Source organism: Pipistrellus kuhlii, unplaced genomic scaffold (assembly GCF_014108245.1).
Source record: "Pipistrellus kuhlii isolate mPipKuh1 unplaced genomic scaffold, mPipKuh1.p scaffold_m20_p_6, whole genome shotgun sequence".
Taxonomy (NCBI): Eukaryota; Metazoa; Chordata; class Mammalia; order Chiroptera; family Vespertilionidae; genus Pipistrellus; species Pipistrellus kuhlii.
Genome location: NW_023425562.1, coordinates 25946466 through 25960926, shown reverse-complemented (window position 1 = coordinate 25960926; position 14461 = coordinate 25946466). Strand labels below are relative to the sequence as shown.

General features: G+C 49.4%; 1 protein-coding gene across 5 annotated transcripts in view; it reads right to left on the bottom strand.

Moving 5' to 3' along the window:
- The window catches only part of SLC41A3 (solute carrier family 41 member 3), a 37958-nt gene that overhangs the window by 11076 nt on the left and 12421 nt on the right, over window positions 1-14461 (bottom strand). For 3 of the 5 annotated variants that reach the window (XM_045574444.1, XM_045574442.1, XM_036419361.2), the window contains 3 exons: window positions 7370-7477; window positions 5032-5103; window positions 264-408 (listed from right to left, as the gene is read on the bottom strand). In XM_045574444.1, coding sequence (XP_045430400.1) covers window positions 264-408; window positions 5032-5103; window positions 7370-7477 — 325 coding nt within the window. Of the gene's footprint in view, window positions 1-263; window positions 409-5031; window positions 5104-7369; window positions 7571-12086; window positions 12417-14461 lie in introns of those variants that run through there. The other 2 variants (XM_036419362.2, XM_036419364.2) reach the window with 2 other exon arrangements.

Here is a 14461-nt window from a genome sequence, read left to right as displayed (position 1 = left end):
AATGTCTACAGAGCCACAGGCCAGTTCTGTAAACAAGCAGAGGGAAGAAACGGAATTAGCAGCTCCCCCAGCACACACACCTTACCCAGGACAGGGCTCACTGCCCTCTTCCCCTGCCCACAAGGTGGGTTATGACCTGGCAGGATGCCCAAGGCCCCGCCAGTCGTGCTCCGTTTTTTTGGAACTGAAAGCAACAAAGTGCTGAGAGTGGAGCAAGGGGCCAGCCAGGAGGAGAAAGGTGCTGGGGTTGGGGCACAGCTCACCCAGAGCAAGGGCCGCGAGGAAGGCAGTGATGACGCTGCTGGCACACAGCAGCTCCACCTTCGCGAAGTCCAGCTCCCCCTGAGACGCAGCCCCCAGCAGCAGGGCAACCACAGCAGCCAGGAGCCCCACGACGGTGGCCTGCACCTGTCGGGCAGAAATCAGAAATGTGAGGAAGCGACCTCTGACCTCCTGCTTCTCTCATTCTCTGAATTTTCCCTGATCAACCTCCCTAGTTGTCAGGAAAATCTTAAATGAAATCGTAACTTGAAGGAGACATCTTATTCATTTGTAACCGCTATTGGTCCTACACTATTAAACGATAAGCACGGTCTTATTTTCTGCTGGGAGCCTGAATCTCAGCCCTCGCCTGTGCTCACCATATAAATGAATGCATGAATCTATGAATGGATGGGATACACTCTTTTTACCCATCAGATTGGGTAAAATTAAAATTTGAAAGGGTGATAATATAAAATACATCTGGAGGGAAATGGTCTCATACACTGATGGTAGTAAAACTGGTACAGGAATTTTGGAGGAAAACTTAGATGTACATTATCACCTTACGATGAAGCATTTTTCAGGGAAACAATTGTACCTATGGACAAAGAACCATGTAATGATAATGATATTTGGAGCTGCTATTTACTGAGTGCTTACTATTTGCTACTATAAGAGATTTTCATTCATTAAGTCATTAAGAGAAAAGTACAAATTACAGAATTACATGTACAGTGTAATATTTTTTGTGTTGTTAATCCTCACCTGAGGATATTTTTCCCATTGATAGTGAGAGATAGAAGGGAGGGAAGGAGAGAGAGACATCAAATGGTTGTTTCCTGCACACACACCAACCAGAGCCTGGGATCAAACCTGCAAAGCAGGTACGTGCCCTTGACCAGAGAATGGAACCCTTGAGTCTCTGGTGCATGGACCAATGCTCTAACCACTGAGTCACATCAGCCAGGGCTACAGTATAATGTTTTAAGCTTAAAAATAAAAATAAAAATTGTTATCATACATTATCTATGGCACATATACACTGAGTGGCCAGATTATGATGATTTCTAAACATAATAATTTGGCCACTCAGTGTGTATAAATATGTATATATTAGAGGCCCAGTGCATGAATTGGTGCAGGGGTGGGGTCCAGCCAACCTGGCTAGGGGGAGGGATTATACCTACAAGTCGAACTCCTGGTCAAGGGGACAATTTGCATATTAGTCTTTTATTACATATTATAGGATATACACTGAGTGGCCAGATTATTATGCATTCAGAGATCATAATAATCTGGCCACTCAATGTATATGGTAAATAAAAAAAGTATTTTAGAAGAATACTTTCAATGCTGGTGAGGTTATGAAGAAACCAGTATTTCAGATATTAATACTTGTGCTATAGTTTAATACTAAGAAAGCAAATATACTGTAATCTTTTGGGGGGAATGTGGAGCTTTAAACTGTTCATACCTTGTGAACTTGTGGGATGTTCTCTCAAGGAATTTGTGCTAAAGAGAACATTTTCATTGCAGGATAATTTTTCAAGTAGAAGCTTCCACACAACTGCAGGTGCATCCACAGGGCACCGGTATAGTGAAGTGGGTCCAGGCCGAGGTTAGGCAGGTTTACACTGGTCCTGCTGGGCCAGCTCTTGATGGCTATCCTTCAGTCTTACTGGGGTATTTCCAGGCTCTACTAATTATTAAAAATTTTAAATATCACTCTTGGTTATATTTACACTAGAGGCATGGTGCACGATATTCATGCACAGGAGGGGTCCCTAGGCCTGGCCAGCAATCAGGGCCAATCGGGGCCTTCAGCTGCTGGCTGGGGCCTTCCTTCATTCTGTGCTGCCCCCTGGTGGTCAGTGAATGTCATAGTGAGTGATAAAATTCCCAGTCTCCCGGTCGAACTCCCAAGGGGACACTTTGCATATTAGCCATACACACACACACATATATATAAATACACACACACACACACGAGGCCCGATACACGAAGATTCATGCAAGAATGGGCCTTCCTTCCCCTGGCTGCTGGCACTGCCTTCACTCTGGTTGGAGCCGCCTTTCCGCCTTCCCACGCCGCCCAGAGGTCCAGAGCAGCTGGGGTGGTGTGGGTTAATTTGCACACTCACTCCTGATTGGCTGGTGGATGTTATGAAGGTATAGTCAATTAGCATGTTACTCTTTTATTAGTGTAGACTAGAAGCCCAGCACACGAAATCATGTAGCTCCCCAGACCCATGCGTGCTCCACCCACCCATGCTGGTCTTTGGTTGTTACAGTATTAGGGCCACAGGCTTTTTATAATATAGATTAGAGGCCTGGTGCCTGAAATTCACGCATAGAGGGGATGGGTCTCTCATCCAGGCCTACACCCTCCCAATCCAAAACCCCTCAGGGGATGTCCAACTGCTTCTCACAATCCAAGACCACTGGCTCCTAACCGCTCTCCTGCCTGCCTGCCTGATCGCTCCTAACTGCTCCCCTGCTGGCCTGATCGTCCCTAACCACCTCTGCCTCACCTTGCACCTGGGACCCAGGATCCACTCCTCCAGCCAGTTGCAGGCACGCAGGACCTGGGACCCAGACTTCCCTCCCTCTGGCCAGCCACAGGTACCCAGGACCCGGGCCGGCTTTACCCAGGCTGGCTACAGCCACAGGGAAACATGGGTGGGCAGCTTCGCCTGGACTGCAGCCGCAGGTGCCAAGGGCCATGGGGCAGGCAGCTTGTCCCTCTCTCGGATGCAGGCACAGGCGTAGCTGCTGGTGCCCAGCAACATGGGGCATGTGGCCTGTCCCTCTCCTGGGCTGCAGGCACAGGCTCAGCCGCTGGCGCCTGGAACTATGGGTTGGTGGCTTGCCCCTCTCCCAGACTGCAGGCACAGGCATAGCTGCTAGCGCCCGGGACCACGGGGCAGGCAGCTTGTCCCTCTCCTGGGCCCCAGCCCCAGCTGCTGGTGCCCAGGATGGCAGTGTGGGCAGCTTGTCTCTCTCCCAGGCTACAGGTGTAGGCAGAGCCACTGGCACCCAGGACCATGGGGTGTGCAGCTTGTCCCTCTCCCAGACCACATCCTGGCTGGCCCCCATTCCTTTCTCATGAGCTCATTTGTGCCTGGCTGGTCCCCATTCCTCTCTCCCCAGTGTTGAGTGTCTGAGCCATTACTGTGTAATGGTGTGAGGGCGTGATGACCATTTGCATATTAGCTCTTTATTATGTAGGATAGATGAGGGAATATGCTCACATTAAAAAATTTTATTGTGAAACTTGTTGCACCACTTATGTTTGATGTTTAGTGTTTTAAAAATAGAGAGGAAGAAATTTCACCCTCACTATCATTCGGACCATGTGCCAAGCCACTGCCTGGCCCAGAAAGGGACTTAATAAATGTTAAGTCCAATCACGTGAAAATATACATACATATGAACAAGGATTTAGTGTAAACCAAAAAAGTAAAACCAGTGACTTGTAGCTGACGTATTTATCACTTACCCCTTGCCAGATCCACTGTTAGTGGTATCATGAGTGTCTCATGATACCCCTTGTAGCTCATGAGCTACAAGCCAAATCTGGCTGTACATTATCCATATACCTTACAGCAAGCATGTCAAACACCTGGCCTGTGGGCCACATGCCTCATTTATTTGCCTGTGTTAGCCTTTGAGTTTGATGTGCTTGCCTTACAGTAGTATATCACGGGTGGTCCTGGCCCATGAAAGTTATCTCAAGTGGAGAAAGCAAACATCTAAACACAGAATTGCAACAAGGGCATCCCCAGCAGCACATGCAGGGCACCAAAGAGCTGTACCTGGTGTCAGGCTAGCACTGAGACCTAACTAGAGTCTTTAAAGGGCTTCATTGCCAAGGGAACAAAAGGAGAAAGGACATTCCAAGAAGAGATAACCGCATATGCAAGACATGCTGCTGGTGGGGAAGGTGGGACCAGGCTGGATGCTTTTGGACCAGGCCCACACTTGGACAAGGGAACCCACAGAAGGGCTGAAAGGAGAAGGGGTCTGTTCAGCTTTAGGCTTTCGAAAAGGTCACTTAGGTAACCATGCAGAGGCGAGTGGAAGGTCAGGAAGCCTGAAGCAGTTAAAACAGTGAAGACGTTTGCAGTCAGCAAGGGGACCAAGAGGCCGAGGCAAGAAGGGGTAAGGCTGGATTCCTGCATAGCTCAGAGGTAGGATGCTCAGTACCTGGATGTAAGGACAAGGGGCAGAGAAGCTGAGGTGACGCAGTTTCCAGTTTCATTAAATGGTGAGACTATGCACTAGGCATAGCTAGCATGACTATCGCGTGCAACCTAGACACCATGCCTCTCCTATGACCCACAGCTCACAGCAGCCCACCTTGCAGGTGAGGTGAAGTGACTTTCCCAAGGGTCCCCAGCTGGTTGACTCCTAGAGTGAGTTTTCAACCATCAAACCAGACAGTTGGGGACTTCAGAACAGGTGAGTGTGAAAAGGGAAGGTGATGAGGCCAGATCTAGCTATGCTGTTTCAGGGATACTTTGGGGGCAATTTTCAGCCCAGGCTACGAGAAAAAGAAATGAACAAGTACAGGCAAATCCTTCAAGTAGCCTCCTGCTACTCCAAGAATGTGGTCTGGTGGGCATGGGGTGAATGGATGAGTAGCTCCCGTCCCCAAAGCTCCATCCAGAGCGCAGGGACAAGGCTCACTGAGCCTTCACTCCTCTTCCCAGCCTGGCTGCAGATTCCAAAGAGGGGAGGGTCACCATCAGGTAAGGGGAGAGTCACCTGAATGAGGGCGAGGTTACTGTTGATGACTCGGTGCTGCTCCCGGGGGTCATCAATCTGTCCAGTGTTGGCCTAAATGGGGAGAAAAGGGCAAAGGGTAAGTCCGCTTAGGCCCAAAGCCACGGTCAATCCTTCCTGGAAAAAAAAGGCAGTCTCTCAGGGGAGAAATCAGCAAATACCACTTCATTGACATCAGAACAAATTATTAACCAGATTTCAAAAGAGTGACTGGGGAGTGGAGAGGTAAAGACACAGATATCTTTGAGAATCAGATGGTATGGTGAACCATCTCTCCCATACCCAGGTGAGGAAACGCACACACATGTATACATGCACACAAGCACAGACAGGCATACGTGTCACCCGCAATTTCAGGGCTACTTGACTCCCAAGTTCCTCCACACACCACAGGGGCAGAGGGCTCTGTGACCCTGGCCCAGGCCCTCTGCCAGTTCTCTGGCCTCATTCTCCTGAAATTCCCTTCTTCAAAAAACATCTCAGAAAACCACCAACCTCCCAACCTCATCTCTGCAAATCATCCCATTTCAGAAACCCATGCCAAGTCCCTCCTCTCTTACTATTAAAAAACAGGCTCAGAAAGATGGCTTTCTCTATCAAAGATGGTAGTAAGGTCCAAATATCATAGCAATTGCCAGCAAAATTCAATACGTAGATAAGAAAAGATTTCAAAGCAAATGTTTTTTCTCAGCTCCTTTGTATTGAGTTCATTAAGTTCCTGAACCCCCAGGGGCAAAATATAATCACTTTTCTTTTTACAAACAAGGAGAGTTTTTTTTGTCATTAGCATGACCACTTTGGGGACATATTACAGAACTGTCCTGGGGCCTCAGTCAACTCTTCCACGGATTGACAGACACCCACCTCAGGGATGCTCGTAGATACAAGGGAGTAAGGTGGAGCAGAACAGCTGCAGGACCTTCCCTTGCCTGGCTGACTTGTGCCAACAGTGGGATACCGTGACTGACGGAGTAAGACTGTGTTTTGGGATAAGAAAAGGCAGAGCAGTACCTAGAGTGACCATTAGAGGGACACACAGCCCCCAGATCCAAAAGGCCAGTCACTGGTATATATCTCCAGGCAACAGATTCTGACTCTCCCCCCAATCACCAGAGGTAGCCTGCTCTAAAGAAGGCAGCATTCTCGAAAACACAGAGTAAAAGGAGATCTAAAATACAATTGTAAGAGAGTCAGCTTCTGTTGTTTTAAGCCACTAAATTTGTAAGAGTTTGGTATAGCTCTGCCATGGGCATAAGACCCAGAATGTATTCTCTTACGGGTCAGGTGGCCAGGGGTCTGCAATGAGTGAGGGGTTAAAATCACGGTGTCAGGAGAGCCTTGCTCTAGGGGAGTCTGTTCCTTTGCTTTTTCCAAAAGGTAGAGCAACGTATTTTGGCTCATAGCTCTTCCTCCATTTTCAAAGTATAATAGCAGAATATCTTTTCCTTGGACTCTGCTTCTCTCAGAGGCATTCTCTTCTTTCTAAATCTTCCCTCTGCCTCCCCTACATAAGTGATGACACTGGGCTAATCCAGGATGCTCTCCCATCCAAGGCCCTTACTGTAATCACAACTGCAAAAACCCTGTCCATACATCTTTGAGGGCTGTTGTTCAGCCCACACCCCTCACCTGTCTTTCCCAAGTCCTGCTCCAGGCAGCCGCTCCCCCTCCCTTTGCACTCCACCTAAAGCCATCGCTCTTCTCTCATTTTCTGGAACACAGGGCACTTCCTCTTTCCACAGGCCTTTTTCACAAACTGGATTGGATGTCCAATGGGCATCAGAGAGAGGAAAAGAATTTCCATTCCCAGGACAGTTGGGAGAGTTGAGAAGTGGGGCACAGCTAGGGGCCTTGTTAGAGCCCACAGGTAACAACTCTGGTTGCAGGGCAGTCAAAGGCCCTTCTGCAGAACAAAACTCCTCCTGGAGATCATTACCAGCACGTAATACCCTGGCTCCTCTAAGACATCCTCCCTGTGGTGCTCATCATGGTTTCAGTGTGAAAGCATGGAGCTGGGCTCAGGGTCCAGGTGGCCAGGCAGAGGCAGCCCAAAGACTTGGGCACAGGGACACAGAGCCCTGCCTGAAACTGGGTTAAAGAAGAAACTCAGGGCACACAGGGGCTGGGCCCGGGCATACAGCAGTCCAGCTTGGCTAAACAGGATGACGGGCTGGGAAGAGTGACCAAGTAGACAGAACAAACCTCAACACAGCACTTCATTTTGGAGAGTCCAACCCACCCACCTACAAGCTACGTTGGGGAGATCTGGTGGTGCAGAACGTCCCTCCCCGAGGTGTAGGTGACCCCAATGTCCACTTACAGCTGTGGAGAGTCGTGATGCCATTGTCATCTCCAGGTTCCCCTTCAGGCCCACCAAGGGTGGCACCAATGTCAACAGGTCTTTAACCTCCACAAACACGGGCCAGTGCTGGTGGGACAGAACAAGAAGCTCAATCCATACACACATAATGGCATATCTCGGACATTTCTTGAGAGCTTTTCACAAGTTACTCCTCACTCCCTGTAAAACAAATGAGTAAGATTAAATCGTTTCCTTTAAAAAAAATGTTTTTTATTGATTTTAGAGAGAGAAAGAGAGAGAAGAAATATCAATGAGAGAGAAACATCAATCAGCTGCCTCCTGCACGCCCCCAACTGGGAATCGAACCCACTACCTGAGTAAAAGAATAAACAAGTCATCTTTTTTGTCAAAGAACAGTTTTGAACTGTGTGACTTGGCAGTCGCCATGTTGGCCGCATGACTTGCAGCTTCCCTGGAGGTCGCCATCTTGAAACAGCAAAGGACTTTGAATTAGCCAATCATGAAAGACTGTACGTCTTAGTTCCAATCAAGAGCAAGGGACAGGTCATGTGCATCAGAAAATATAAATCCCTGAGCAGACCACCTGCTCAGTGTGCACGCCCTTCTTTGTACAAGTAAAGCTGTTTGCCTTGCTGCCTGGCTTCCAAGTATTTTTTCCCCCAGAAGTGGGGGGAAAAAGTCCCTGCGTCTTATGGTCCAAATATAGCCTACACATATACTTTAAAAAGAAGTTTTTTTACTTGCCCGGCTCTGTGTGGTCTGTGTGTGCTTGCCCGGCTCTAAAATGGTTCTAAATGCTGCTGTTTACTTTACAGGGTTGATTACATGTGTTTATGACTGTGATGTTGGGTTTTAATGCACATAAAATATTTTAGGACACTATTTGTTTCAGAATCTTTTTTTCTTCATTTCCCTTCTCTAAAAACTGGTGCGTCTTATGGTCCGGTGCGTCTTATGGTCCGAAAAATACGGTATGTTTTGTGTTCTACCAGGACCCCTGACTTAGGGGGCTCGCCTATTTCTAACACTGGAATTGAACCTGTGACCTCTGGGTGCATGGGATAACACTCAACCAACAGAGCCACATTAGCTAGGGCCTAAATAGTTACTTAAGTGGCTTTAAACTAAATACAAAATAATGATGAAGCTGTGAAATTTTCTCAGTACTATTCAGTAGAGACCTCAAAAGAGTCCCTTTCTCTCTCTGGTCCTCAGAACCTGGGAAAATTGGGGGGAAGCTGGTTTGAGCCTGTGGACACGCTTTGTCAGGTGTTTGCAGAAATAGGAATGAGTCACCAATTTCAACGCTGGGAGGTCCACATGAACTGGGAGAGCGGGCTGAGAGTGGAAATGTTTTATCAGGGACAGGGACTCCCAGGCAGACCAGGCCTGCTGGCTGCTCCAGGCACCGAGGCCGAGCGCAAGTTGCTCTGGAGTATCATGTGGCGGGCTCTGGATTTGTCTAAAGTAGTGGTTCTCAACCTTTCTAATGCTGTAACCCTTTAATACAGTTCCTCATGTTGTGGTGACCCCCAACCATAAAATTATTTTCGTTGCCACTTCATAACTGTAATTTGCTACTGTTATGAATCGTAATGTAAATATCTGTGTTTTCTGATGGTCTTAGGGGACCCTGCTAGCGGTTCTCAACCTGTGGGTCGTGACCCTAAAGAGATAGAAGATGCCTCCAAATAGGTCTCTACTACCAAACATAAGGAAACAAAAACAAAAAGAATGATGGGGGGGGGGGGGGGGGAACTCATGGATATGGACAACAGTGTGGTGAGTGTGGTGCGGGGGAGGCATGAAGGTGGAAGAGGGAATAGAGGAAATAGATACTAAAAAAAATTAAAAATTTTAAAAATTTTAAAATGAAAGAGATACATGTTTCTAGAAAACAATTTTTTGTGAAGTGGAAACTATTCCAACCTATTTAACATGCAACTAGATTATTCCTCTAGCAATTTGTAATGGGTTCTACTGTTTGGGCTCCCTGGCCCCCACAGTTATCTGTGATCCCTATACTAAAAGCTCCTCCTGGTTTTAGAATGTAAGAACTGGAAAAAACAAAAACAAAAAAAAAACCACCCTACTTTGTCAACTAGGAGACAGGAGGCCTTGGGACCCCCATTGCCTGAGACAAGAGCAGTATGAAGCTGTGCGGATCTGCTCACTTCTGGGGCCTAGAGAATCATCTATAATGCAACCTGGAGGTGAAGGGACTGGGCCAGGGCTTCACACACACACACACACACACACACACACACACACACACACACAAACACCCAAATATGTACTAGACTCCTCCTGTGTGACAGGCTCACCTCTGAGCTCTCCACACTGGTGTCCAGGACCACATCCCTGTCCTATGCTGACCTCTCTAATCTCTCCACCTTGACCTCCGCTGAAGGCTTTTCCTCCTCCCAACCTTTTAACTTTTTTAAATGTAATTAATTTTATTCCCCTCCCCCCAAAAAATTATTTCCTTTTTCTATATAAGAAAGCTAAACGGTTAGACATTTCACCAAAGTCTGATAACCCTTGACTTAAAAGGGGCGCAGGCTTTCAACTCTGCCTAGTCCTCAGGATACTGGACAGCCTTGTGGGCTGATTTGACCAAACTAACACACTTTCTTTTTTTTTTTTCTTTAAATATATTTTATTGATTTTTCACAGAGAGGAAGGGAGAAAGATAGAGAGCTAGAAACATCGATGAGAGAGAAACATCGATCAGCTGCCTCCTGCACACCCCCCACCAGGGATGTTCCTGCAACCAACGTACATGCCCCTGACCGGAATCGAACCTGGGACCCTTCAGTCCGCAGACCGACGCTCCACCACTGAGCCAAACTGGTTTCGGTTTCACACTTTCTTCAGAAAACGCAGGGGCAATCTTTTCCAAGAGTCCAATTCAGCAGCTGGGAAACGCCGTTCAAGGACAGATTGAACAAAGCCGAGGGAAGATCAGGCTGCCACCAGACCCCTGACTGCCCGGTGGCACACGCGGCTCCTGACCAATCCTTTCCCACCCTGATTCACCCGCCACGCAGTCTGCTCCTGCCAACAGGAAAACCCAGAGTTCGGGAGCCCTGCGGGTGCAGACCTTCTGACTTAATCCTGACCTCCCTTCACACTCGGTCTTCAGTTCCCCTTTCTGTCCAATCCTCTCCTTTCCAAGGCTGGAGCTAACGTCCAGAGCCACCCACCCTCCATCCACACAAACAGCCTGGAGGAGGTGAGGGCTGGACCGTGACCCCTCATGCGTCCCCCCTTCTTGCAAGTGGCTGCTTGGGTGTGGGCTGGCACACATCGTGGCCCAGGAGATTTGAGACGTCATATCTAGACACATGGGGCATCTCACAACCACGAGGGGTCTATTCAGGGTCAAAGTCAACAGACGTAGAAGGTAAAGAAGAAGAAGGGTAGGACTCTGGATACTAGGTAACACTGGTAATCCAGCGAGTGAACTAGCGCTGGAGCTGCCTGATCTGTAGACATCTTTACAGGGATCAGAAATGGTTTAGTGACTTTGAGTTACGTTTTCTATTCCTCACAGCCAGAGCACCCTGGCTGACGCACTGGGTTCTGTGCCGGTTGATGTGAGACGTCCCCGGCTCAGATCTGCCTTCTGAGCGTCACACTCGTGGACCCAACTGCTGACTGAATCTTGATATCCCACAGCCCCTCTAATGCAGGATTCTCAACTCAACCCTCCTCACCCAGCCCCTTTCCACCCACTGGTTCCAACCACCCTTCCTGCTCTGCTCTGCCGGCCAGGACTGAATTAACCCCTAGTGTTCCCCGACACCCTACCATCCAAATCTGTGTAACGGTCTTACATCCTGCCCCTGCCCCCTCCAGCAACACTCTAAAGACATCTAGCCGAGGCACTAGGGAGGCTGAAATCCATCAGGAGTGATGATTCTTCACTTGTGCATCACGACCACAGCCTCCCAGCTTCCCCCTGGTGCCTGGAGCCGCACCCTTGGGTATCTCTGACCCTGCAGCCAGGGTTGAGTTTTGTTGCACGTAGATGACCATGGCACTCAGCCCTTTAGAACCTTTCATTGCCAATTCCCCTCCTGGACATATACCCAGTAGATATGAGTCCTTTTGCCCCCCCCTCCCAAAAGTATACAAAAATGAACCTCTACCAATGGAGACCACCATAGCCCCTGGCCGGCCTGGACCCCAGCCTGACCTCTGTCCCTTGTCTTCCCAAGGAAGAGCCCCACAAAGAGTCTGAGGGTTGGAGGGAGTAGTGCCCATCACCCTCAGGTCACAACACAAGGACGGCTTGGTCATCCATCCTCACAGTCCTGCAAGGTGGGTACATTTATGAGTCCCATCCATAGATGGGGAAACTGAGTGGGAGACACTAGGAGTTCTCTCAGATACTGAGCAAATGGCAGAGCCAGGATTCAAACTCCTCAGTCCCTGCCTAAGGAGTCTGCATTCCCCAGAAGGAAAATGGTTTGAGCTCCTTGGGTGAATGTGGCTCATGAGGGCTGACCTTCAGAGAGGGCCCAGAAGCTGTAAATCTCAGGCACAGGAGGACGCATCTACTAGCACCACTGAGCCTCAAGGCCTGGCTTAGGGCTCAGCCCCACTCGGGGGCTCCCTGCATCCCCTCCCTGTCCTATCTGTGATGCCAGGGAGCCCCAATCCGCCCAATCCCAGGCCCCACACTGCCCCTCCGATGCCCAGTACGCACTTGGATGGTGTTCATCACCAGGCCAGCAGTCATCATGCCCAGACCCGAGAGCAGAAGGGGCACCACAATCTGGCACGTGATGGTGAAGGTGGTCTCAGGGAAGACCCCGTGTGGGGACCGGGTGAGCTCACAGCTGAAGCCTCGCAGCTTCTTGCCCTGGAAGCGGAACTCCAGATTCAGCTGGGTGACCACCATGGTCAGGTTGTCAATCACAGTCCCAGGAGCAAGACATCCAGGTCCAGGAAGCCCTCCGTCCTCTGTCCTCCTCACCCGCAGTCAGATACGTTTCCTAAGAAGTCCACACAGGGAGGAAGGCCATGTGCCCTGCGTTTGTGGAAGGCTCCCCAAGTGCCCCTCAGCCTGAGTCAGAGCACGCAAGTGAAGAGAAAAGGCCTGTGTGACTCAGCCTCATTCGGGGCCTAAGCCAGCTCCTGCTGCCCATCTGATCTCTGCAGATAAGGCTTTCTTCAGAGTGGCTGCTACGTCAGCCGGGACCTCCCTCGGCTAGCCTGCCACAAGAAGGCTCACTGTCCCTCGGCACGACCTTGACAGCATCCAGCCCTCTGGCCCACGCTGGCTCTGGCCGGACCCAGAGATGGAGACACGTGAGGCCTGGCCTTGGCAAGGGCCATGCAGAGGCCTGCCTACCTTGGTACGTGTGCTCTGGGCAGCCTCCACTCTTGGCAGATAAGGGTCTAGACCAGTGGTTCTCAATCTTCCTAATACTGCAACCCTTTCATACAGTTCCTCATTTGTTGTGACCCCCAACCATGAAATTATTTTCACTGCTATTCGTAACTGTAATGTTGATACTGTTATGAATCATGCTGTAAATATCTGTGTTTTCCGACGGTCTTAGGTGACCCTGCTAGCGGTTGTAGAGCCTAAGACTGTCAGAAAACACAGATATTTACATTATGATTCATTAATTGTAGCAAAATTACAGTTACGAATAGCAATGAAAATAATTTTATGGTTGGGAGTCACCACAACATGAGGAACTGTATTAAAGGGTTGTGGCATTAGGAAGGTTGAGAACCACTGGCCTAGACAATTTCAGCATGAGGAACCACACCTCAGGCCCGGACTACAGCCCTCTGAGGGTCTGCAGGTCCCCAAGATACACCTGGGGTCACCTCGACTTTGATGTCCAGGGGGTCATGGGCACACGAAGAAACTGTGTTCAGAGGAATCACAGCCCTGTTCTTTTAAGGGCCCAGGAGATTTGTAAACGTGCTTCCAGAGGGACCACATTCTCATCTGCTACCAAGGTCAGACCAACCCAGTCCAGGAAAAAGGGCTGGACTGTCGCCCGACTTCCAGGAATTCTGCTATTGTTGGGCATGTCCATCATGCATTCACAGGTGCCAGGCTGGAGCAGGGATGAAGGCCATAGCCAGCAGAAGCCCAAAGCTGAGGGTCAGGTGCACACTTACCTACAGACTGAGGACCTTACCTAAACCAGGCTCAGATGTGGGTCTCACCTCCTGCTCCTAAACCACAGCCCCCTTGGGCACTTAACTGGTTCCCCTGACTATCCCACGCTCAAGTCCCATCCCTTTAGCCTGAGGTTTCCGCCCTCACAAGTCTATATCCTACGACCTCTCCTTGCCAACTCCAACCAAACATCTCCAATAACTGTTTCATTCAAGCCCAGATATTCCTCTCACTGCTTCTTTCCTCACACCATTCGTTCACTCATTCATTCAACAGATATTTTTAAACCCCTCCCAGGAGCCAAACATAAGAAGCTCTAAATTTCATTGGCATTCTTTCCATGGAGAGTTGGGAGTTCTGTCTCCTCCCCTTCAATCTGTGATTGCTGGTCCAGTAGAACTCAGCGGAAGAGACACTGTGCCAGTCTGGTTCTGGGCCCAGACCTTGAGAAACTGACAGCTTCCCCTTCCCATCTCTTGAGATGTTCCTGCTTGAAACCCAGCTACCAGCTATACAGAAACCCAAGCAGTCTCACAGAGAGGCCATACACAGGGGTTCCAGCCAAGAGCTCCAGCTGAGGTTCCAGTCAACAGCCAGCTGCAACTGTCATGTCACGTGAACTATTTCGGAGTGCCTAGCAAGCCACCCCTACAGATGCTGCATTGAACAGCCAGCCAGTCTCACTGAGCCCTACCCAAAGCCCTGCAGATTCACGATCAAACTGAATGACTAGCTTCAAACAGCCACAAAGTTTGGTATGGTTTGTTGCATAGCTGCACACCACAGGAGACAATTCCTGCATACCCTGCCATGGACCATGCCTGCGCTCACATGGCTCCTTCTGCAGCTCTGCACGTGGCCAAGGACAAACTCCTGCCTGGACTCATGGCCAGGTGAGGCACCTTCTAATCTTTGAGGCCTCGCTAGCTTCCTGGCCA